Source organism: Lepidochelys kempii, chromosome 2 (genome assembly GCF_965140285.1).
Source record: "Lepidochelys kempii isolate rLepKem1 chromosome 2, rLepKem1.hap1, whole genome shotgun sequence".
Taxonomy (NCBI): domain Eukaryota; kingdom Metazoa; phylum Chordata; order Testudines; family Cheloniidae; genus Lepidochelys; species Lepidochelys kempii.
The window spans coordinates 60,708-86,879 of record NC_136381.1 but is presented as its reverse complement, the minus strand read 5'-3'; the positions used below and the strand labels follow the sequence as shown (position 1 = coordinate 86,879).

Below are 26,172 nucleotides of genomic sequence, written 5' to 3'. Positions count from 1 at the left end.
TCTGTATTTTCCACAGTATGCATCCGATGAAGTGAGCTGTAGCTGATGAAAGCTTATGCTCAAATAAATTGGTTAGTCTCTAAGGTGCCACAAGTACTCCTTTTCTTTTTGCAAATACAGACTAACATGGCTGTTAGTCTGAAACCTGAAAGAGTGTAGCCACGGTTTATAAAATGTGTCTTTTTAAATACCGCTGTCCCTTTTTTTTTCTCTCTCCACCAGCTGCATGTGTTTCAATGATCACAGGATCTTCTCCTTCCCAGAGGCTACTGAAGATTAGAAAGAAAAAAAAAAACGCACTTGTGATGAAATGTTCCCTGAGCTCATGCTGTCCTCCCACACTGACAGAGCAAAGATGAATGCGTGGAGGCAAATAATGTCAGAGTGCAGGAAAGCACAAAATGACCGGGAGGAGAGGTGGCGGGCTGAAGAGAGTAGGTGGCAGGCTGAAGACAGGGCTGAAGCTCAAATGTGGCGGCAGCGTGATGAGAGGAAGCAGGATTCAATGCTGAGGCTGCTGGAGGATCAAACCAGTATGCTCCAGTGTATGGTTGAGCTGCAGCAAAGGCAGCTGGAGCACAGACTGCCACTACAGCCCCTGTGTAACCAACCGCCCTCCTCCCCAAGTTCCATAGCCTCCACACCCAGACGCCCAAGAATGCGGTGTGGGGGCCTCCGGCCAACCAGCCACTCCACCACAGAGGATTGCCCAAAAAAACAGAAGGCTCGCATTCAATAAATTTTAAAGTTGTAAACTTTTAAAGTGCTGTGTGGCATTTTCCTTCCCTCCTCCACCACCCATCCTGGGCTACCTTGGTAGTCATCCCCCTATTTGTGTGATGAATGAATAAAGAATGCATGAATGTGAAGCAACAATGACTTTATTGCCTCTGCAAGCAGTGATCGAAGGGAGGAGGAGAGGGTGGTTAGCTTACAGGGAAGTAGAGTGAACCAAGGGGCGGGGGGGTTTCATCAAGGAGAAACAAACAGAACTTTCACACCGTAGCCTGTCCAGTCATGAAACTGGTTTTCAAAGCTTCTCTGATGCGTACCGCGCCCTCCTGTGCTCTTCTAACTGCCCTGGTGTCGGGCTGCGTGTAACCAGCGGCCAGGCGATTTGCCTCAACCTCCAACCCCACCATAAACGTCTCCCCCTTACTCTCACAGATATTGTGGAGAGCACAGCAAGCAGTAATAACAGTGGGAATATTGGTTTTGCTGAGGTCTAAGCGAGTCAGTCAACTGCGCCAGCGCGCCTTTAAACATCCGAATGCACATTCTACCACCATTCTGCACTTGCTCAGCCTGTAGTTGAACAGCTCCTGACTACTGTCCAAGCTGCCTGTGTACGGCTTCATGAGCCATGGCATTAAGGGGTAGGCTGGGTCCCCAAGGATAACTATAGGCATTTCAACATCCCCAACAGTTATTTTCTGGTCTGGGAATAAAGTCCCTTCCTGCAGCTTTTGAAACAGACCAGAGTTCCTGAAGATGCGAGCGTCATGGACCTTTCCCAGCCATCCTACGTTGATGTTGTGATCCACCTTGTGATCCACCAGGGCTTGCAGCACTATTGAAAAGTACCCCTTGCGGTTTATGTACTCGCCGGCTTGGTGCTCCGGTGCCAAGATAGGGATATGGGTTCCATCTATGGCCCCACCACAGTTAGGGAATCCCATTGCAGCAAAGCCGTCCACTATGACTTGCACATTTCCCAGGGTCACTACCCTTGATATCAGCAGATCTTTGATTGCGTGGGCTACTTGCATCACAGCAGCCCCCACAGTAGATTTGCCCACTCCAAATTGATTCCCAACTGACTGGTAGCTGTCTGGTGTTGCAAGCTTCCACAAGGCTATCGCCACTCGCTTCTCAGCTGTGAGGGCTACTCTCATCTTGGTATTCATGCACTTCAGGGCAGGGGAAAGCAAGTCACAAAGTTCCACGAAAGTGCCCTTACGCATGTGAAAATTTTGCAGCCACTGGGAATCGTCCCAGACCTGCAACACTATGCGGTCCCACCAGTCTGTGCTTGTTTTCCGAGCCCAGAATCGGCATTCCACAGCATGAACCTGCCCCATTAGCACCATGATGCATGCATTGGCAGGGCCCATGCTTTGAGAGAAATCTGTGTCCGTGTCCTGATCACTCACATGACCGTGCTGACGTCGCCTCCTCGCCCGGTATCGCTCTGCCAGGTTCTGGTGTTGCATATACTACTGGATAATGCGTGTGGTGTTTAATGTGCTCCTAATTGCCAAAGTGAACTGAGCGGCCTCCATGCTTGCCTTGGTATGGCATCTGCACAGAAAAAAGGCGCGGAACAATTGTCTGCCATTGCTCTGACGGAGGGAGGGGCGACTGACGACATGGCTTACAGGGAATTAAAATCAACAAAGGGGGTGGCTTTACATCAATAAGTATTTCAGGCAGGACTTCACAGAGGGTTCTAATAAGAAATGGTGCACCTAAGTAATTGTTCTTATTGGAACAAGCAGGTTGGTCTGGCCTCTGATTGATACATGGCTAGATTTACCTCGCTGCACCTTCTCTGTGAGTGACTGCAGTGTGACCTAGAGGAATGAGTCCCCTAGGTGGGGGAGGGGAGGAAGCAAATGAGTACAAAACAAATCTGGTCTATTTCTTGTTTTGATCCACTCCATCTATCTTTGACATCTTTGGCTGGCAGCAGACGGTGCAGAAGGACTGCAAGCCACCCACATCTCATGGCTGCTCGGCAGAAGATGGTGCTAGCCATTCTCATCTCTTGCCTGCCTGACAGAAGATGGTACAGTAGGACTGCTAGCAATCTGTATCGCCTGCCTGCTCACCATAAGATGGTTCAATAGGACTGACTGCAGGACTAAAGAGAATGACCTGGTCAAGTCACTTCTAATGTAGTCCCTGCACCCATGTCTGCCCAGGTGCTCCTGGTCAACATGGCCAGGAGCACCTTGGACATGATGATGACGGCTACCAGTCCTATTACACCGTCTGCTGCCACAAGGCAATGGGTTGCTGCTGCTGTGTAGCAATGCAGTACCACGTCTGCCAGCACCCAGGAGACATACGGTGACGGTTACCTGAGTGGGCTCCGTGCTTGCTGTGGTATGGTGTCTGCACAGGTAACTCAAGAAAAAAGGCGCGAAACAATTGTCTGCTGCTGCTTTCACGGAGGGAGGGAGGGAACGGGGGCCTGACGATATGTACCCAGAACCACCCGCGACAATGTTTTAGCCCCATCAGGCATTGGGATTTCAACCCAGAATTCCAATGGGCAGTGGAGACTGCGGGAACTGTGGGATAGCTACCCACAGTGCAACACTCCGGAAGTCGATGCTTGCCTCGGTACTGTGGAAGCGCTCCACCGAGTTAATGCACTTAATGCACTTAGAGCATTTTCTGTGGGGACACACACACTCGAATATATAAAACCGATTTCTAAAAAACTGACCTCTACAAATTCGACCTAATTTCGTAGTGTACACATACCCTACATCATGTCAAGTTATGCTTTCACCATTAATTCAGTATGGCCACACCAATTTGGCACCATCCCAACAACAAGGAGCTGCATGTGATTCTCAGCGACGACCCCATCTCAACCCCCAAGAGCAGCGTGGATACCTCCGAGGAGTCAGGTCCTGGGCCACTGCAGGCAATCCTGAGCAGGAGGTCTGGGATGAGGCAGAGGCGAAGGAGAATGGGAGACAGGCGAGTGAGAGATCCATTGTGCTGGAGAGCCAGGAGCTGTTTGTAACCCCAAAGCTGGGAATGGGTGACAGGGAATGAATCACCTGATGATTACCTGTTCTGTTCATTCCCTCTGAGGCACATGGCATTGGCCACTGTTGGAAGACAGGATACTGGGCTAGATGGACCTTTGGTCTGACCCTCTATGGCCATTTTTATGTTCTTATGAGGAGTCCAGCCAATGACAGTACAGCAGCATGGCCAAGCATGACGTTGGAGAAGGAACCTCTGGTGAGTATGCAACTCCAATTAACATTTTGGGGTCATATGTTCTTATATGCTATTTTTTATTTAAAAAAAACAGTTGAGATAGAGTGGCTATCTGCTTCCCAGTGGCTGCACCAGCTAGGCAGAGGGTGCCCTATGAAAAAGATTGTGTATATACACAGGGATGTCCCAGGAATCTTCCATAGCTTTCCTGGAGGTAGTCTGCAATCTATTGTAGAAGGTTTCTGGGAAGGATTGCCTTATTTCTTCCACCATGGTAGGACACTTTGCCATGCCACTCCAGTATTAATTCAGCTAGTATCATCACAGTACACAGCATAGCAGCATAAGGACCTGGTCTGAACCAGACTCTTACAGCAGCTGTTCTCTTGCCGCCTCTGTTACTCTCAGGAGCATGATATCAACTAGAGTCACTTATGGGAGACGGAGGTAGTTTCCATTTAAATTGCTCAAACCACAAACAATAGTGTCTGTGCCCCCCACTTGTGATTTTCCGCTCCTTTCTCCATGCTTTACAATACATGGCCATAGTTTGGGTGGCAGGTGTCAGTGCTGACCACAGAAAGTGCAAGCCTTGGGCAGGTGGGATGTGGGGACATGGGCCCGGGGCCGCTCTCTAGCACCCCATCCCCTGCCCCCACCTAGGGCAGGTGGAGCGTCTGGGCCTCTGCACACTATCCAGGTCTCTCTCGGAGGCTCTTAACACTGCCTGGGCCCGGCTTCTGAACTGGGCTGGGGGCAGTGGGGGAGGGAGGGGCGTGCCTTGGATGCTGGAGAGCAGCAGTGGCAACAGGACAGGAGGGTAAGGAAAATGTTGTGGTAGCCATAAGCCACCGCAAGCACCCCCCCCCCCTCCCCCCAGTGTTGCCTCTGCCAAGGCTTGCAGTTTGGGAAGGAGAACACTGGTCCCCAACCTCCAGACAATATCCATGTTACAAAAGGGAGGTGGCATTGCCCCCTGGCCACCTCCAGTTTGGCCATGGGTTGCTCCCCGCCACTGCAGATGGTCCGGCGCCCCTGTTCCCAAGCTATACTCACCAGAGCTGGGACATCAAATTGGTTTAATGAATACCTTGTAGAAATGAAAATGTTCTGTTTTACACTTGTGGGGATTCAGGGGGGTGATTTTTATATAGCAATTCTGCACTAGACCTTGGGTCTGCACTGACAATGGTTCCTTTGCGTTTTGCAGGTTTTACACATGAAAGTGTGTCCTTCAGCTCTTCCTCCACACCAGCGGAGACGCTCTCCCAGGTAAGACAAAGGCTAAAGAGAACATGTGAAGACCTGTTTAATGAGATAATGAACACCTCTGGGACAGTGGACACTGAGCAGAGGGTGTGCAGGATTGCTCTCTCTGAAAAACTGGACATGGACATTATGAGCAGGAAAGCAGCCCAGTAGAATGAGCGTGGCATGCAGCAGGTCATGTGTGGGATTCAGAAGGGACAAACAGACACGTTGAGACATTTTGTTGACCTTCAGGAGAAACACCTTGAGGCTTGACTCCCTCTGCAGCCCCCACAGAATGGCATTCTACATCACCGTATTCTCCCTGCCCCCCTCGTACACATTCCACTAGTCGATGGGGGCCAAAGCAATGTCCCTTCCACTCAACCCCAAGGTAAGGTGCCAAGAGTAACAGCCGCACGTACACTGATGTATGACAGGCGAGATCGCTTTGTTTTTAAAGAGATGTTTCCCCCCTCCCAGTTTTATTCCCCTGTATTTCCATGGTTTAATTCTTTGTCAAATCTTTCAGTGTCTATTTCTGTGTGTAATAAAAGTCCATGTCTTGAAAATGAAATTGTCTTTATTAATTCATAGCATGGGTGGGAGGGGTGGGACCGGGAAACTGAGGCTCTGGGGTTGAGGGATGTGCACAACTTCACACAGAGCCGGGGCTGTGGATAGACCTCAGAAGTCCTGGTTCCCATCCCCTCCATACTCTAACCCAGTGGCTCTCAACCTTTCCAGACTACTGTACCCCTTTCAATAGTCTCATTTGTCTTGTGTACCCGCAAGTTTCACCTCACTTAAAAACTAACAAAATCGGACATAAAAATACAAAAGTGTCACAGCACACTATTACTGAAAAATTGCTTACTTTCTCATTTTTATAATTATAAAATAAATCATTTGGAATATAAATCTTGTCCTTAAATTTCAGTATATAGTATACAGAGCAGTATAAACAAATCATTGTCTGTGAAATTTTAGTTTGTATTGACTTCGCTAGTGCTTTTTATTTGCCTAGTTTTACAACAGGCTAGATATCTAGCTGAGTTGATGTATCCCTGGAAGACCTCCTGGGGTACACAAAGCTCTGGTTGGGAACCACTGCTCTAACCAGTAGCCCACGCGCCCTTCACTCATGGCAGCCACTGTTTTGGCCCCCAAGAGGGATGAGTTGCTGGGTTGCTGCCCATTCCCCAGGCACCAAATACACGTCCCCTCAATGGCTGTGCCTTAGGAGAGGCAAAGGGTTGAATGGCATATTGGGTCGTCTCTCCGGCACTAGGCTGGGAGGCGGCTCTAGTGGAGGTCGATGGTGGGGGCTGAGAGTTATATTCAGAGCAAAGCAAGAGGTGTGTTTCCAAAATAACATTACTACACAGACAGCAAGCGCAGCAAGGTTCAGACTACGTGTAGGCACAATGCAGAAAAGCAGCACGCTTTACTGTGTGTCATTAATAAAATGGATTTTCAAAGCTTCCCTGTGACACGCTGCTCCACATTGAGCTCTTCTTATAGCCCTGGTATCAGGCTGCTCAAAATTAGCAGAAAGCATATCCACCTTCATGCCCCACCCCTGTGGAAACTTCTTTCCCTTTGCTTCACAGATATTATGAAGCACACAATAGGCAGCTATAATGATGGGGATATTTTTTTCCACAGAGGTCTTACCTAGTGAGAAAACTGCACCAGCGATCATCCAAATGGCCAAAGGCACATTCAACCACCATTCTGCACTTGCTGAGCCTATTATTGAACCGGTCCTTGTTGCTGTGCAGGTGTCCAGCTGTGACAGGATCCCTGGAGTGCAACTTGGAACTGTGGGACCGCTGTGACCCCTTTACTCACTATTCTGGGTTGTCTCTCACAATGGCTTACTGGTGGCAAGCAGCAAACCCCTCCAGGTTCTGTTACCACTCAGTACAACTGCATGTGGAGCCCCACACCCAGCTAGATTGCCTGAATGCTCTCACAGCCACTCATGAATCACACAGAGAAAGGCACCAGAATAATCTGTCCCCAGCTCCCAGCCTTGTATGGTAGGAATATACCATTTTGCAATTATCAAGATGCTTTCTTGAGCAATGCAAGTTCATTAATTGGTTTGCCACTTCATCAATGGAAAGTGGACATACACCACCCTTTGTAACCTGAGCAGATTTACCAAGCACTTCAAACTCATTGGTATGGATATACATTAAAATAAGTTTGATTACAAAAAGATAGATTTAAAGAATAGGCCAAAAATCAGAGTGGTTACCAAAAATAAAATAAAATATAAGCATGCAGTCTAAACTCTCAACCTATAGACTGGGCAACATCTAGATTAAGCAATTTTTCTCACCCCATTGGATATTGAAGGTTGGTCACAGTCTTTCCAGGGATTTCCCTTTTAGCCTCAGGACCAGTATCTTCAGCTCCAGCATTCTCATTGCCTTCAGCAGAGGTGGAGGAGAAGAGGAAGGACGAAGAGTGGAACCACTGTGTTCTGTTTTATACCTTAATTCCATGTGCTTGGAAAACATAAGTCCAGGCATGTCTGGTGGGCATTGCTGAGTCACCATGCAAGGTTGAGCAATTCCCCTGGTGTGACCTTGTGCAAGTGAGTCATTGAATTGTAATTCTCTTGCTGGATAATGGCTGTTGATGGTTGTTCAACACCCACCCAGGTGTTGGTTAGCTCTCTTCTACTTGTCTCTGGGGATCTAATATCTGGGCAATTCCCCAACTCACAGCATATTTTAGTGACAACCATACAACACAGTCTCATAACTTCATATGCACCAATGATACACATATTTAGCTAGAACAATGACTTTCAGCAGATCCTTTCCCATGATACCTCACATGGCATGCTTTATATTAAATATCACTGTCAAGGTTCCTCCCCCACTCTGAACACTAGGGTACAGATGTGGGGACCTGCATGAAAACCTCCTAAGTTTATCTTTACCAGTTTAGGTCAAAAAGTTCCCCAAGGTACAAAATATTCCACCCTTTGTCCTTGGATTGGCCGCTACCACCACCAAACAAATACTGGTTACTGGGGAAGAGATGTTTGGAAACGTCTTTCCCCCCAGATACTTCCCAAAACCTTGCACCCCACTTCCTGGACAAGGTTTGGTAAAAAGCCTCACCAATTTGCCTAGGTGACTACAGACCCAGACCCTTGGATCTTAAGGACAATGAACAATCCTCCCAACACTTGCACCCCTCCCCTTTCCTGGGAAATGTTGGATAAAAAGCCTCACCAATTTGCATAGGTAACCACAAACCCAAACCCTTGGATCTGAGAACAATGAAAAAGCATTCAGTTTTCTTACAAGAAGACTTTTAATAGAAATAGGAGTAAATAGAAGTAAAGAAATCCCCTCTGTAAAATCAGGATAGTAGATACCTTACAGGGTAATTAGATTCAAAACATAGAGAATCCCTCTAGGCAAAAGCTTAAGTTACAAAAAAGATACATAGACAGAAATAGTTATTCTATTCAGCACAATTCTTTTCTCAGCCATTTAAAGAAATCATAATCTAACACGTACCTAGCTAGATTATTTACTAAAAGTTCTAAGACTCCATTCCTGGTTTATCCCCAGCAAAGGCAGCAGACAGAGACCCTTTGTTTCTCTCCCTCCTCCCAGCTTTTGAAAGTATCTTGTCTCCTCATTGGTCATTTTGGTCAGGTGCCAGCAAGGTTACCTTTAGCTTCTTAACCCTTTACAGGTGAGAGGAGTTTTCCTCTGGCCAGGAGGGATTTCAAAGGGGCTTACCCTTCCCTTTATATTTATGACAATCACAATTATATATAAATTATGAATATGGGATTTACAGGGCACTCCCCCAAAGTATAGAGTGTCACAACAGCTTCATGAACCATGGGAGTAAGGGATAGGCTGGGTCTCCCAGGATCACTATTGGCATTTCAACATCACTTCAGTAGGCAGGGATTAAAAGCAGTCAAGCTAGGCTGATTGGGGATGCAACCACAGCTGGGGCCATGCCAATCAGGGCCCAGCTGGCCCTGATAAAAGGGCTGTGGGGCTAGGCAACAAAGGAGTCTCTCTCCAGCCCTGGAGGGAGAAGGGCTAGCTGCCTGAGAGGAAGGTACCCAAACTGGAGCAGTGCTGGGGAATAGGGCTGGGGAGCTCCAGTCTGGTAAAACTGCAGGCCTTGATGAAGGCTTACAGAGATACTGGGGCTGCAGAGATACAGTCTGGGAATAGGCAAAGGCAGCAGTCCTAACCTCCTTGCCAGTGATGAGTGGACATGACAGACTGTAGTTCACCCCAGTGAGTGGGGGCTAGATGATGACTGGCAGTAGCCACTGAGGCAAGGTGGGTTTAGAGGGTTGGGGGTTCCCCTGGGAGGGGAGACCCAGAGCATGGACCCATGGCTAGGGCAGAACCCTGAGGTAAAAGGCACTGGGGTCTGGGAGGGACACGGGGCCAGTGGCAGGCGAGACACTGGCCTGCACAGGGTACTCCATATGCTGGAAAAGAGCTAATTCCTGGATGACCAGCAGGAGGCACTGCGCCGGTGAGTTGTCACTTTGCTACAGACCTATATGGGTCTTTGGGGCCAAGCACAATAAAGGGGTCACTCCCAAGGGACTGCTTACAGGCTAGAGTAGGGGTCTCCAAACTACGGCCCATGGGCCAGATCCGGCCTGGGGCTTCCATTTGCCCGGCTCCCCAACCAGCAGGGGAGAAGTGGCAAACAGCTGAGTAGGCATGCCAAGCAGGCTGGGGAGGGGCCGCCAGCAGCAGCTTATGAGGGGCGGCAGTACAGCTGAGCTGTGCGATGGGGTGAGTGCCCTTGGGAGCTGGGGTCCCCCCAAAAGGGGAGCCAACTTGGGGGAGAGTCGTTGCTACAGCTGAGCAGGTACAGGAAGAAGGAAACAGGCAGTATTTGTATGATACAGATGTGTGAGGTCTTTAGAAATAAAATTTAAAAAAAAGTGAAATAATTTTTAACGTATTCACAGAACCTGCATCGATTAACTTTTATACCTGATTTAGAATTTAATGCAATGCTGACACAAAGTAGAATAGTGTTGTTTTTTAATGATTTTGCATATATTTGCATATACTTAATTTCTTTCACAGTTGCTTCGGCCCGTGAAGCTCCTTCAGAAATCTAATATGGCCCTCGTCTCATAAAGTTTGGAGACCCCTGGGCTAGCGAATAGATCAGACGTTGTGGATCAGCCGAGCCCAGCCAATTCTTGCTTTTTCTTTTTATATCCACAGCATGGATGATTTAGTTGGGGATTGGTCCTGCTTTGAGCAGGGGGTTGGACTAGATGACCTCCTAAGGTCCCTTCCAACCCTGATATTCTATGATTCGCTCTAGTGACACGTTACTATCCGTCATGGAAAACATTAGCAGGATACTCCTGATGTGTTGTATGCACCACAAAATGGCCGTAAGATATAGGCTACCCTTGTTGTGAGAATGCAGAAGTAATGGCAGTCATAGCCTCTGCTAATGGGGCTGCTGAGGAAGCTCAGGATCAGTAAGTATTGATGTACCTGGACGAGGAGGTGACTTTAAGCTATCAGAAATAGACTGATTGCCAACAATTTTGGAGATGAGATGATCAGGGATGATAACAATTAACAGGAACAGTCAAATGGGGAAATCAATGAATATTGGCTTTTATTGTTATTTGTAGCTTATGGCCAAAGGCTGAATAGCCTGATTTTTGCTTACATTGTGTGACGTGAAAGGGATTTGTCTGCCGTAAGTGCACCTATATGCTGCTCATGTGTTTATTTCTTTGTGTTCCCTCTTTTGAACACTGGTTTTGGGATTACATAATTTAAGGTTTCTGTCTGGATTTCTACCTCAGTGACTTGGGTTTGGAAAACTGGTGTAGATGGGGATAGCAGACTTTCAACAGTTCAAGTCTGCAGTGTGTACAAACACAGCATGGAATGACTACATGTTCCAGCAGTAGCCACAAAATATTCTTTCAGATATGTTTGTTCTGTGCTATGTAAGGATTCTTCATCTGGTCAGAGAGTCCATCTTTACAACTTCTTTATACCGCCAAAGTAATGCAGAGGAATTAGAGTGGGGCTGAAGACCTGACCATAATATTAGCTGATCATGAGATCAATCATACCCTCAGAAACTAGTACCTGCACTCAAGAACTTCTTACTTTTTTATTGTTGTTCTCTCCATTCCCTCCCCTGTCTTTTTTTAATCAAGAATATTATCTGCTGGTAGGAAAGCATCAATTTATTGATCATCATAGTCTGCTTCCAGAGAGGGAAATTTTAGTTACTTATATTGTGGAGAAAAGGAATTGCACTTTCAAATGTCACTTAACTATGGAAGTTGAATTTAACCTTCACTTTATGATTTGGCACTAGTGAGGGAAGTAGGGATGTGTCTGATCTTGGCTGATGTGATGCTTTTGAGGGAGCTGCCAAAGCTGTTGACCTCATTGTTTGAGCCCTATGCTGATTTATTTAACCAATGGCGCATGCGTGTGAGGTCTTGGCTATAATGGTACTCCCGGAGGAGTTGCTGTTGCTGCTCTCTTAGTTGAAGCTTGAAGGTTTTGAGGATGTGTGAGCGTCGGATGAGGCTGAGCAGTTCATGGCGCAGTCGCCAATTCTCTGCTTTCACCTGCTTGGTGTGCTGGATTAGACTGCGTACAGCTTCCTCTTCAGCTCTCTTGGCCAGAGACTGAACCTTCTGATGAGAGTCCAGCTCATATTTAGCTTTTACTTGCAGGAATCTGCTCTTGACCTTGTGCATTTGCTCTGAGTGCTGGATTTTTGTGACCAGCAGTTCTTTCTCCAGCTCCTTGATTCTGCTCAGCTGTTCCAACTGAAGGTCCTTGAAGGGCTGCAAGTCTTCAACCTCCTTCTTCATAAGAGAATACTTTGTCTCCATCTCCATCAATTGGTTCTTCACTTCCTTCTCTTTAGCTGTGTACTGTGAGATTAATTCTTCCTTCTGCTTTCGGACCTCTGCCAGATCGAAGTGGTTCTGGTTGTTTAGTGTAATGATAGCATTTTGGTGTTTCTGAGTATGTTTGCTTATATAGGTCATGTAGGCTTTGCTGTCCTCCCGAATCTTCTGGGCCTCCTTATCCAGGAACTCATTCTCCCACAGGAAGTGCTCTACTCGCTTCATGTACATGTGCACATGCTCAGTCAGGATCTTATATTCCTTCTCCAGATATTGCTCCCTCTCTTTGACAAACGGTTCTGTGCTGCTCCTTGCCTTGGATATATCCTCTTCCTTTCTGTTTGCTCCTTGCTTGCTTTTTCCAAAATCTTCAGCTTTTTGTTCTGGCTTCTCTTTCTTGGATGCCATGTTCAGTGCTGGGGTGCCAAGGGTACTAGCAAAATACAATAGCATGGGAGGTTATATATTGTAGGTGAAGAACTACGAACACATTTTAAGGTTGGCTAACCCCTCTAGTCATAAATCTCCTGTTTTTAACTGATTGAAATGTTGGCAGACTTTAACTGGTTGGCCTGAAATTTGTCATGCTTGGTCTCTTATTTGGGATGGAGGAGCTGGGGGGAGGGGGAGGGAGGACAGAAAGTGTGTAGCCAGGACTAGAATAGCAGTACTGAGAGATATCAGAAGAGAGATGACTTGGGGAGAGTATGATTGGAATAACAGAGGGGCATAGGCTGAGCAGCATGATAGGGAGCCCAGGACTGGAATAGCAGAGGGCCTGTGGGCCAGGACTGAGGGACTTTGGCAGAACTGTATGAGTATGGGAGGATACATGAAATACTCTAAGGGTCAAATTCCCTGTGTGTGGAAAGGAAGGGAGTCACTGAGAACTAGAATGCTTCCAGGCATGTGAAGGAAGTAAGGCCCCAGGCTTCAGAGCACCAAGGGAGCCCCCAAAGGTCTGAAGCATATGTCTGAAAATCTCTGACCTCAATTGTTCTACCTTCTCTCCCACTCCTGAGCTCTTAATAAACCTTTGGGTAGTTTGTCACTGAACTCCCAGGAACGAGTAGGATAGTAACCTCCAACAGCTGGCCCCTAGGGGCTGTTAGCAGCTGTGCGGCCTTTGCCACGCAGTAAGCAGTTGAACACAGTGGTGTGATTGGACTCTCTTGAAAGTCATGTGTATCCAAGGTGACAGAATATTATGACATCACAGGGCAAGCTCTGTGTGTCCATGATGATGAATGGGAAGGGCCCAGTGCATAGTGCACCTACAGAGGTGCATAAATTACCACATAATTGTCTTGGAATATGCTGAATAATAATGCTCTTGATATCTGAGAATCTTAACTTCCTCCCATTCTTACACCCCCAGTATAATTCTCATGATTGGAAATTAAACCCTCAAAACCTGACTTGTGTGCAATGCCATCTGTCTATATAAACCATTAATCTCAATGGGGTGTTAACATTGAAGCCTAATGATAATATTTTAAATTTCAACATTGCTAAGTGCTTATATAAGTGACTGAAAGACATGGAGATATAAGGGTCCAACATGGATATTAAATGCAGTGTGGTGGATAATGTTAAAATGTTATATTTTTATGTACCTATTTACAAAGATGACATTATCTCATAGTAATGCAGGAGGATGGTAAGAGTCAAACAAGGGCATTTGTTACAATACAGGGGAAATACTGGGGTCCTGTTATCTTTTTAGATGGATGTTCCTGCTAAGAGCTTCTCCTTTTTGGATGGATATAATAATAATTAAGAAGTTCAGTGGGACAGGTAGTTGCCTTGGAGTTTTGGTTCAGTGGGAAATGAGATGTTCAAATTTAAACTAATTTCTGATCCTTGCCCAAAAAGTGGGAGGAAAATCTCTGTTGCTTAAGTGTTATGTTGCCCAAAACAAAACTCCTGTTGTTTTTTCCCTGGGTACTAAAAGCCAGAGCAGTCTCCTCCCTAGCAGAAAGACCTCCCATTTTTTCCCCAACAATTTCTACAATGCAGCCATGCATTTTCAGTAGTAAAATCTGAAGCACATTACACATTTGTAGGGTAGTGAAAAATGAACTGAATTTCCTGTGAAAGCAAATAAGGGGTACTACCCTGATTGTATTGTGCTGGCCTGAGATGGGGCAAAGTAAGGGAGACACAGCTAGTGACTGATGCATATGGCCGGTTTAGGACCTTATATCTATGCTATCTACCAGGAAACTGCTTTATGGCCTGAGCATTAAAATGTCTTTTTCTGAAATTTTGTTAGCTGCCCTACCTAGCCTTCCTCTTAATTAAAAAATATATATATTATGGCAGACTGCTGGGTCTTTCATAGATAAAACCAGTTTCTAAGTAATCTAAAATCTTCACAGTTACTTGAATTGCTTTGAAATTTGCAGCATAAATGTGCATAGTATGGTGTGAAGTTATTGACTTGAACTGGGACCATATAGAACATTGTTACAACCAAGCACCTGTAGTGGTACCAAATCTTGTATAAAGGGGGTCAAATAACGTGTCTAAGATAAGGTTATGGTTTGCTGGTTATGATTATGCTGTGTATATGTGTATCATTTTTGTAGTTGAAGTTATGAATATTGGTTCAATACTGTCTGTATTTCAAACTTATGCTATGCTTCTGGGTGACACCCTAGACAAGTTGGTGTCAGCTCTGCCTAGCCTGCTTGATGGCCCATTAAGGACCATCAACTATACAACTGACCCACTGAGAGAAGACAGACACTCCTTGTGACTCAGCAAGGTATGCAGGAATATGCCTATGGACAGAACTGAGGTGTTTCCAGGCCATGTGATGGACAGCTTGTCATTGGAACAAAGAAAGAAAGACCACATGTCAAGAGAATATAAAAAGCTGCTGCAGCTCCTCCATCTTGTCTTCAGTCCTGCTTCTTACCTCTGGAGGAGCTTTGCTACACTGAAGCTTTGAATGAAGGACTGAATGACCCAAGTGTGCCCTTGTTGCCTGAAGGCCAATGGCATTTTGGGATGTATACATAAGAGCATTGCCAGCAGATCGAGGGACGTGATCGTTCCCCTCTATTTGACATTGGTGAGGCCTCATCTGGAGTACTGTGACCAGTTTTAGGCCCCACACTACAAGAAGGATGTGGAAAAATTGGAAAACCTCCAGTGGAGGGCAACAAAAATGATTAGGGGATTGGAGCATATGATTTATGAGGAGAGGCTGAGGGAACTGGGATTGTTTAGTCTGTGGAAGAGAAGAATGAGGGGGGATTTGATAGCTGCTTTCAGCTACCTGAAAGGGGGTTCCAAAGAGGATGGGTCTAGACTGTTCTCAGTGGTAGCGGATGACAGAACGAGGAATAATGGTCTCAAGCTGCAGTGGGGGATGTTTAGGTTGGATATTAGGAAAAACTTTTTCACTAGAAGGGTGGTGAAACACTGGAATGCATTACCTCGGGAGGTGGTGGAATCTCCTTCCTTAGATATTTTTAAGGTCCGGCTTGACAAAGCCCTGGCTGGGATGATTTAGTTGGGGATTGGTCCTGCTTTGTGCAGGGGGTCAGACTAGATGACCTCCTGAGGTCCCTTCCAACCCTGATATTCTATGAAGCCCTACCCCCTGTGAGGGGGCAGAGTCTGAGTCTCCTCTGTACCGTCTCATGTGTTCTAGGATCTGGGAGTCCCTGCTCCTCTGAGGGTGTCTGAGCCCCTCTCTCTGCCCCCCTCCCCATGTAAGCCAGGATCTGGGGAAATCCTGCTTCTCTGGGTTTCTCTGTGGAAACCCTGCTTCTTTGAGCTGAGAACAGGTATGCTGAGATCATGCACCAAGAACACACGGCTGGGACTGGGGGTCAGGTGTTTAGAATGGGCATGTTTGATGTGTATCACAGGGTCTTCAGCACTGGGGAGGAAGGAAAGGAACACCCTGATATGAATGGAGCCATTCATGTGTCTCCCAGCTAGTGTTTTAGAATATATTCATCTACATGTGGTGTTCTCATTCAGCTGAGAATATTTAAGTGAGATGAATGAGCTATTTTACACCTCTGAACCTCCTCTGCTGCAGTTGGATGTGTAGAGTCCCTTCCCTCCATCCTTACTAAAACGTCTCCCTTTCAGTATTATCCTGTGCTGGGCACATGGATATAGACTCAGGCTATGTCTAAACAACACAATTAAGTTGACCTATGTTACGACATACAGCTTCCACAATAATTAAGTCAATTTTGCATGTCCACACTACGCTCCTTGTGTCGGTGCACATCCTCACTAGCAGCACTTGCATCGATGCAGAGAGCAGTGCACTGTTAGGAGAGCTAGTGACAATGTAGAATTCAGGCCTGTATATCCACCTGAGATAGAATTTTGCGTTTCATTTGCCCATTTGATTTTTGATACGGGGGAGGGATAGCTCAGTGGTTTGAGCATTGGCCTGCTAAACCCAGGGTTGTGAGCTCAATCCTTGAGGGGGCCATTTAGGGACATGGGGCAAAAATTGGGGATTGGTCCTGCTTTGAGCAGGGGGTTGGACTAGATGACCTCCTGAGGTCCCTTCCAACCCTGATATTCTGATACACGTATATCCTTACTAATATGTGTGAACAAAGACACCATGTGTTTCTTCACCCTAGTCAGATGGGTTTGTTAGTATAATGGGAACAGATAAGACCAGCTAAAGTGTTACTGGGTATGGTGGGAGTATAATATGAGTGTACACTTGAAGACTGCCTCAACGCCTATCTCAAGGCAAGATCAAGCAACCAGTTGGAAGAGGGTTGGGGGCAGGGAATGTATAAAACACTAAAGCCAAAGGTTTCAGAGGGGTAGCCATATTAGTCTGTATCAGCAAAAACAATGACTAGTCCTTGTGGCATCTTAGAGACCAACAAATTTATTTGGGCATAAGCTTTCATGGGCTAAAACCCACTTCATCAGATGCATGGAGTGGAAAATACAGTAGAGAGGTATAAATACACAGCATATGAAAAGATGGGAGTTGCCTTACCAAGTGGGGGGTTAGTGCTAATGAGCCAATTCAATTAAAGTGGAAGTGGGCTACTCTCAACAGTTGACAAGAAGGGGTGGAAATACTTTTTGTAGTTCTAATGAGGCCAATATAATCAAGGTGGCCCATTTCAAATACTCAACAAGAAGGTGTGAGTCTCAGCAGGGGGAAATTAGTTTTTGTAGTGACCCATCCACTTCCAGTCTTTATTCAGGCCTAATTTGATGGTGTCCAGTTTGCAAATTAATTCCAGTTCTGCAGTTTCTTGTTGGAGTCTGTTTTTGAAGTTTTTTTTTTTTTTTATGAATTCTGATGAAGTGGGTTTTAGCCTGTGAAAGCTTATGCCCAAATAAATTTGTTAGTCTCTAAGATGCCACAAGAACTCGTCATTGTTTTTACTAAGGCCAAAGAAATGCCTGTCCCTGACTGAAATACAACCTCGGTCCTTATCCCTCCCATCGGATACAAAAGAGGTGGGACAAAGACCTCAGACTCATGACACCCCAAAACGGAACATGACCCTAAATTGTAAGAGGTGAGACTAAGGGTGTGTACTAGAGGTATATTTATGCCTGCTAAGGAGGAGGGGAGGGAAACAAGGCTCTGTGGAGTAAGAGCTATGGATATGCTTGCTTGAAGCTAACCCCAATAAACATTGCATTGCCTGCACTTCAGACTTCTGGTCTTCTGCTTTCTGTCTGCATGACAAGAACCAGGGGAGGGGGTGAAAGGAAAGCCCCCTAACATGCACCACTGATAGCTATCCAACTGTGCAACTCTCCACCATGTAGCACAAGGTGTTGTGGGAAGGGTTTGCAGTACATCATGGGGGCACTGAGTGGTGAAGGTGTGACTGGGCACATGGGTTCAACGTCCGATGATGCAGTTTTCTCCATCCCAGCATTTCATGGGCATCCTATTATGTTTTGTGCCTCTTTTCAAAGCCTGTCTGCCATCTCTACGAGAAGCATGAATCCTACACTGCTCTTCAGTATTGTGATGAGCGTTACAAACACAACGCAATACTGATCCTGCAGTATTTTTAGAGCTGCAAGACTGAATATAATCATTCCTTGCATGCTGCTTTGCTGTGCACCATGGAAACAAACAATTCAAGGTGGTTGTTGGCATTCACGGTGCAGCTGCACAAAGTGGACTACCAGTTCTGGGCCTGAGAAACAAGCACTGACTTTTGGGATCGTATTGTTATGCAGGTATGGGATGATGAGCAGTGGCTGCAGAACTTTTGAATGTGGAAGGCCACATTCCTGGAACTGTTTGTAGAGGCCAATTATTGGGCCAAGACCGAGACCAGAATTGCCCACCTGGGGAGCGGGAGGGCTGATGTTTACAATAAAGGGGAAATGGAAAAGGATCTCAGCGCTCACTCCTTGGGATGTAGGAGAGGTAAATGGGTGGTACTGCTTTACTTTCTCTTCTGGCTAAGTCCCTGCTGCAATAAATGGTAATCTCGTAACCAAAGACTCCAGTCTTTGTGTGGTCCTGTGTGTCGGCTCGGCAAGCCCAATAATAGTGGGATCCTGGGCACCTCAACAAGAGGTACTATTGTGAGTGCATTAATTCCCCTTTATCCACTCAAGTTACAAGCACTACATTCCCACTTCTGCTGGGATTCACAGAGCACAATGGCAGTCCCAGCTATGGTCAGTATGGCCTGGGAGGGTGGGGTGGCAGCTGGGCCAATAAGCAAGGGAGCTCACAGACATGAGGACATGCGGATATGGCAATTTAACTGAATACCGGCACCATTTTCCACAGGCTGTGGTGACTTTAGCTGAAATCTTACTCCTGAGGGTAAGGGATGCTGAAAGGGGACAGTTCCTGTATATGTCCAGCTGCAGACCAGGTCTATGTGCTGCTTGTCTGTGTACTGCAGTGGTGTCTGCAGAAGTGATTGCTGAGTGGTGAGGGAAAGTGTCCTACTGTGGCGGAAGAAATAAGGCAGCCCTTCCCAGAAACTTTCTGCAGAGGATTGAAGACTACCTCCAGGAAAGCATCCTTGAGATCTCCAAGGAGGATTCACAGGCCATCCTGGTACACCTAAACAAACTGTTCTGCAGGGCCCCCTCTGCCTAACTGTTGATAAGCAGATAGCAACTCTATCTCTATTGGTTATTTCACTACTTCTTGCAGCATGATTAAAAGAGAGTAAATGAACAGATGTGTCCCTGCAATATTAAAGCAAACTGGATACTTACCAGAGTTCCTTCCCCTGCATCAGGCTCGCCCATGCTGAACTGCTGGGAGTGGCTTGACTGCTTGAGTCAAAAACAGGTTCTGACTTGCAGCGTCAATGGATCCCCCTGTCCCCGATTCTCCTCCTCTTCGGGGTTCACTACAGTGGCCTGTAACTCCAGCTTCACCAAAGTATCCATTGATCCCTTGGGGGTGGGAGTGGGGTCACCGCTGAGGATGGCATGCCGTGCCTTGTAGAAGCGGCAGGTCTGCAGCTCTGCACCAGAGTGACTGTTTGCCTCCCTTGCCTTCTGGTATGCCCTGTGCAGCTCCTTGATTTTCACATGGCACTGCTGCATGTCCCTCTTGTAGCCCTTCTCCCCAATGTCCTGAGCAATTTGCTAGTAGATATCAATTTTTCTAGGGCCGTAGTGGAGCTGTGCCTGCACAGCCTCTTCTCCTCACACACCTAGGAGATCCACCACCTCCTGTGTACTCCAGGCAGCAGCACGTTTGCAGCATGGAGCCAGCATGCTCAGTTGGGCGGTTGCTATGTGCACTCTCCATGCCAAGCAAACAAGAAAGGGAATTTAAAAGGGGCAGGGTGTGTTCTTGTTTACCTGGCTGCCAGCAGCAGAGTTCAAAATGGTGACCAGAGCGGTCATGGTGGATCATTGTGGGACACCTTCTGGAGGCCACTAAAGTCAACGTAATTTATGCAGTGTCTACACTGCTACTGCATTGACCTAACTATGTTAACTCCACCTCCGTGAGAGGCATAGCACTTAAGTTATTAGGTCGGCATAGCGGGTGACTTACATGGGCCGGAGCAACATTGTAGTGTAGATGCTTACAGAGTTAGGTCAACGTACGCTGCCCTACATTGACCTAACTCTGTAGTGTAGACCAGGCCTCAGAGAATCATAGAAATGTAGATCTGGAAGTGAACTCAAGAAGTCATCAAGTCCAGCCTCCTGCATTAAGTCAGGACCCAGTAAACTGAGCCCGTCCCTGACAGGTGTTTGTCCAACCTGTTCTTAATAAGCGCCAATGGTGAAGATGCCACAGCCTTCCTTGGAAACCTATTCCAGAGCTTAACTATTCTTATAGTTAGAACGTTTTCCCTTATATCTAACCTAAATCTCCCTTGCTGCAGATTAAGCCTGTTACTTCTTGTTCTGCCTTCAGTGGACATAGAATCGTAGGGTTAGAAGGGATTACATGGGTCATCTAGTCTAACTCCCTGCCAAGATGCAGAATTGTTGTGTCCAAACCATCCCAGATAGATGGCTATCCAGACTCCTTTTGAAAACCTCCAGTAAAGAATCTTCCACAACCTCCCTAGGCAGTCTGTGGCACTGTCCTACTGTTCTTACAGTTAGGAAGTTTTTCCTGAGATTTAATCTAAATCTGCTATGCTGTAGTTTGAACCCATTGCCTCTTGTCCTGCCCTCTGCAAGAGAGAACAACTTTTCTCCATCTTTTCTATGGCAGTCTTTCAAGTATTTGAAGACTATCATGTTCCCCCTTAATCTCCCCTTTTCCAAACTAAACAACCCAGGTCCTTCAGCCTTTGCTCATACGACTTGCACTCCATCCTTTTGATCATCTTTGTTGCTCACCTCTGAATCCTTTCCAGTTTCTCTACATCATTTCTATACAGCTATGACCAAGGTTGGACACAGTACTCCAGCTGAGGCCTAATTAGTGCCGAGTAGAGCAGTACTATCACCTCCTAGGACTTACACGCTATGCCTCTGTTAATGTAACCCAAAATTGGATTTGTTTTTTTTGCAACAACAACATCACATCGCTGACTCATGTTGAAGTTATGCTCCACCACAACTCCCAGATCCTTGTCCACAGTGCTGCTGCCAAGTCAGTTAGCCCCAATTTTGTATTTGTTCATTTGTTTTTTTCTTCCCTAAGTGTGGCACTTTACATTTGTCTTTGTTGAATTTTATGGAGAACAACTGATCACCGTCCTCTTTATAACAGCCCTTAACATATTTGAAGACTGTTATTGGATTCCCTGTCAGTCTTCTCTTCTCACAACTAAACATGCCCAGTTTTTTTGACCTTTCCTCATAGGTCAACTTCTGTAAACCTTTTATCATTTTTGTTGCTCCCCTCTGGACTCTTTCCAATTTATCCACATCTTTCCCAAAATGTGGTGCCCATAAATGGACACAGTACTTCAGCTGAGCCTCACCAGTGCCAAGTTCTGCGGGACAATGACCTCCCATGTCTTACATATGACACTCCTGTTAAGACACCCCAGAATATATTAGCCTTTTTTCACAACCGCATCACATTGTTGATTCATATTCAATTTGTGATCCACTATAACCACAAGATTCTTTACAGCAGTACTCCCACCTAGACAGTTATTCTCCATTTTGTAGCTGTACATTTGAGTTTTCTTTCCTAAGTGAAATACTCTGCATTTGTCTTTATTGACTTTCATCTTGTTGATTTCAGACCAATTCTGCTATTTGTTGAGGTTGTTATGAATGCTAATCCTGTTCTCAAAGTGCTTGCAACCCCTCCTGTATTGGCGTAATCTGCAAATTTTATGAACGTCTGCTCCATTCCATTATGTGTCAGGAATGATGGGAACACTGAGCCTTGGGATGGCACTGGGGGATTAGATTGTTGCTTTGGTGGGTGTGCATGAAAACTCTGTGGGCATGGGCATGTGGGTAAGGGAGATGGGAACAGGGAATGGGGGTAAGAAAATTGGAATCATGTTTTGCTAAAGGGGGAAATGGGAACAGGGAATGGGAGTAAGGAAGTTGGAATCATGTTTGGCTAAGGGTAGGAATGGGAACAGGGACACAGGTGTAAGGCTCTGTGGTGTCAGAGCTGGGAAGGAGGATACTAAGGAAGGAAACTGGAATCATGCTTGCTGGAAGTTCACCCCAATAAACATCGAATTGTTTGCACCTTTGGACTTCGGGTATTGTTGCTCTCTGTTCATGCGAGAAGGACCAGGGAAGTAAGTGGGTGAAGGAATAAGCCCCCTAACATCTTGGTGCCGGTGACTCGGATGCATCGCATTGGATAGGTGAGTGGCAGCCTGTAAATCCCCCTCCCCAACAGTCCGCGCAGCTGCTTGGAGGGGGTATCGCGAACTCTCGTGATGGTAGTTGCGGGTTCTGGCAAGCCAGGGTAAAGGATTTTTGGATAAATGGATAAGGGAGAACCAGGGCCCATACCAGGTACAGGGGTCAACCTGGGATGAGATTAAAAAGGAAATGGAGGAAGTGTTAGGGGACCCAGAGGTATGGGGGGTGGCTGAGGAGCCCACCCTCCTTGGTATATGGGTAGTGGAAGAAGGTCCCTGCCCATGGGGACTGAATGCCTTCCAGGGAAAGGAGGCACTTCAGTCTGCTTGTGAGAGGTTTGAAGTAAGGGCAGCATTATGGGAAGCTGCCAGTAATCTTTCAAGTTTGGTGCTGCTTCAGCAAGGGCTGCTGAAGGGTTGTAAATTAGTTAGGGGTAGTGAAAGATGATTTGGCACAAAAGGGTTTAAAGTCAAAAGCAGAGTTAACAGACCACCTTTAGAGACTGGATCTGAGACTTGGTCCTGGGGGAGTGGAGGAAAAAAAAAAAAAGTTTTAAAGTGCAACCTGCCTTTCCACACTCTTGTTTTTCTGAAGTTTTAATGGAGGGTACTTTGGATACTTATGTGAGATGTCAAGAAGGAAGTTTTTGTTTAATGATAAAACCCAGTTATATAAATGTAACTGTATGTGCAACTCTGTGCAGTCACATTGGATGGAAGCTTCGTAATTAAATTATCCAAGGAGGTCAGGTAGAGTGGCTACTACCACCACTATGCTTCTGTCCACAGAAACCTTTACAGCTATTCTGAGGGAAAATGGGCCCTTTTCCCACAGAAATGGTCTATAAGGGACTGCTGCAGGCAGCAGGCAGAGAGAGAATCTGATCAAAATTATTTGACTTTTGGGTAATGTAATCAAAATCACTAAAGGATGGAAGGGGTTTCTATTGGAACTTAACTTGGCTGCCGCTGGTTGTGTCTAGTTGTACAAGATGGAAGTGTAATCGGGTACAGTTGTGTAAAAAGAGTAATTACAGTGCAAGGGATGTTAGGCAAAACAGAATTTTGTGTGTGTGCGCACAGGTAAAAGAAAAGGAAAAGGGGAGGAATGATGGGAACACTGAGCCTTGGGATAGCTCTGGGGGATTAGATTGTTGCTTTGGTGGGTGTGCATGAAAACTCTGTGGGCATGGGCATGTGGGTAAGGGGGATGGGAACAGGGAATGGGGGTAAGAAAATTGGAATCATGTTTTGCTAAAGGGGGAAATGGGAACAGGGAATGGGAGTAAGGAAGTTGGAATCATGTTTGGCTAAAGGTAGGAATGGAAACAGGGACACAGGTGTAAGGCTCTGTGGTGTCAGAGCTGGGAAGGAGGATACTAAGGAAGGAAACTGGAATCATGCTTGCTGGAAGTTCACCCCAATAAACATCGAATTGTTTGCACCTTTGGACTTCGGGTATTGTTGCTCTCTGTTCATGCGAGAAGGACCAGGGAAGTAAGTGGGTGAAGGAATAAGCCCCCTAACAGTTATGAATGCTAATCCTGTTCTCAAAGTGCTTGCAACCCCTCCTGTATTGGCATAATCTGCAAATTTTATGAACGTCTGCTCCATTCCATTATGTGTCATTAATGAAAATATTGAATAATACCGGATGCAGGGATGACCTCTGCACGACCCCATTCAATATGCCTTCCAAGTTTGACAATGAATCATTGATGACTACTATTTGAGTATGGTCTTTCAACCAGTTGACCACTCACCTTATAGTAATTTCATCTGGACTGCATTTCCCTAATTTGCTTATGAGAATGTCATCTGGGACTGTGCCAAAAGCCTTATTGAAATCAAAATATATCACATCTATTGCTTCCGCCCATCTGCTATGACAGTAACCTTGGCAAAGAAGGAAATTAGGTTGGTTTGGCATGTTTTGTTCTTGACAAATGCATGCTGGCTATTCCTTATATTCCTATTATCTTCTAGGTGCTTACAAATTGATTGTTTAATAATTTGTTCCAGTATCTTCCCAAGTATTCAAGTTAGGCTGACTGGTCTATAATTCCTCAGCTCCTGTTTGTTTCCCTTTTTAAAGATAGGTACTATGTTGTCCTTCTCCAGTCCTCTGGGACTGCTCCTTGAATTCACAAAGGTAATTGGTAACTGTTATGAGATTGCTCCAGCTAGTTCCTTAATATGAATTTCATCAGGCCCTGCTGACTATAATACATCTAAATAATCTTAAAGCTGTTACCCTATTTTGGCTTGTGTTCCTTCCCCCTTGTTAATATTAATTGTGTTGAATATCTGGTCATCATTAACCTTTTTAGTGAAGGCTAATGTAATATAGGCATTAAACACCTCAGCCTTTTTGAAGTCATCAGTTATTAGTGCTCCTTCCCCGCTAAGCAGAGGACCTACAATTTACTTCATCTTTCTCTAGCTCCTGACATATTTTAAAAAACCTCTTCCAATTTTCTTTTATGTTCCTTGCTAAATGTGCCTTAGCCTTTCTGATTTTGTCCCTATGTGCTTGTGTTTTGCTTTTTGTACTCCTTCTTCGTCCATATTTTCACTTTTTATAGTGTTCCTTTTTGATTTTCAGGTAATTAAAGAGCACCTGATGGAACTATATTGGCCTCTTGCTGTCTATCTTTCCTTCTCATCTGAATAGCCTGCAATTTTGCCATTAATATTGTCTCTTTGAGAAACTGCCAGCTCTCCTAAATTCCTTTATCCCTTAGATTTTCCTCACATGGGACCTTACCTACCAGTTCCCTGAGTTTGTTAATAGCTACTTTTTTGAAGTCCATTGTCCTTATTCTGCTGGTTTCACTCCTTCCATTCTTTAGAATCAAGAAATCTACTATTTCATGAAAAGAAAAGGAGAACTTGTGGCTCCTTAGAGACTAACCAATTTATTTGAGCATGAGCTTTCGTGAGCTACAGCCCACTTCATCGGATGCATTCAGTGGAAAATACAGTGAGGAGATTTATATACACACAGAGACCATGAAACAACACCTCCTCCCACCCCACTGTCCTGCTGGTAATAGCTTATCTAAAGTGATCAACAGGTGGGCCATTTCCAGCACAAATCCAGGTTTTCTCACCCTCCGCCCCCCCCCCCCCCCCAACTCACTCTCCTGCTGGTAATAGCTCATAACAAAGTGACCACTCTCTTCACAATGGGTATGATAATCAAGGTGGGCCATTTCCTGCACAAATCCAGGTTCTCTCACTCCCTCACCCCCCTCCGAAAACCACACACACAAACTCACTCTCCTTACCAGCAGGACAGTGATCCTTACAGGCCAGGAAGCTGCAGTCGGAAGAGAGCGGGACAGGGTCGCTCTCGCGTTGGCACCCACGTTCGCCCAGCCGCCCCCGGTGATCCCGCAGGCACGCCCGGCAGCCCCCTCTCCCCCGTCTCTGGGGCTGCTCCCAGGGCAGGCCCGCTGGAACAGACGCGCGGCCTGGGCTGCGGGGAAAGCGGCGCGTGTCCCCCGGCACGTTTCTCCTGCATGGTTCTGTGCGGGGGGCACGGGAAAACGCGGGCCCCATAGGTTCTGCGCTCCCTCTCCGAGGAGGACGGGTGGGCTGGGGAGTAGGGCGGGCCGCGGCGGGCCGGGGTGCTACGAGGAGGGTGGATTGATGGGGGCTGGGCTGAGCCCAGAACCCTCCCACATCTGGGCTGCGGAGGACGGAAGCGCACCAGTGCGGGTTGGGCGGTGTCGCTCTGACGCTCTTTAGACCGGAAGTGACGCA

The 26,172-nt window shown here is 46.3% G+C and overlaps 1 protein-coding gene across 3 annotated transcripts; it reads right to left on the bottom strand.

Moving 5' to 3' along the window:
• Nucleotides 1-8,540: 8,540 nt before the first annotated feature.
• On the bottom strand, nucleotides 8,541-26,155 carry CCDC166 (coiled-coil domain containing 166). Of its 3 annotated transcripts, XM_073329713.2 has the most exons (3): nucleotides 25,695-26,155; nucleotides 24,168-24,300; nucleotides 8,541-12,575 (listed from the first exon to the last, which is right to left on the bottom strand). In XM_073329713.2, exons 1-3 carry the CDS (start codon nucleotides 25,966-25,968, stop codon nucleotides 11,681-11,683), a joined length of 1,302 nt encoding a protein of 433 aa, XP_073185814.1. In that variant the 5' UTR covers nucleotides 25,969-26,155; the 3' UTR covers nucleotides 8,541-11,680. The 3 variants fall into 3 exon arrangements, with proteins under 3 accessions (XP_073185814.1, XP_073185813.1, XP_073185815.1); XM_073329712.2 differs by lacking the exons at nucleotides 24,168-24,300; nucleotides 25,695-26,155 and adding an exon at nucleotides 19,361-20,212; XM_073329714.2 differs by lacking the exon at nucleotides 24,168-24,300 and having other exon boundaries at nucleotides 8,542-12,575; nucleotides 25,695-25,785.
• Between the last annotated feature and the right edge of the window lie 17 nt (nucleotides 26,156-26,172).

Coding starts and splice junctions, on each gene's coding strand:
- CCDC166 (XM_073329713.2), bottom strand. CDS start 25,968: ATGGGGCCCGCGTTTTCCCGTGCCCCCCGCACAGAACCATGCAGGAGA. Junction 24,301..25,694: donor TAAGGATCACTGTCCTGCTG/GTAAGGAGAGTG, acceptor TTCTTTGCCAAG/GTTACTGTCATAGCAGATGG. Junction 12,576..24,167: donor CCAGATGAAATTACTATAAG/GTGAGTGGTCAA, acceptor GTATTTTGCTAG/TACCCTTGGCACCCCAGCAC.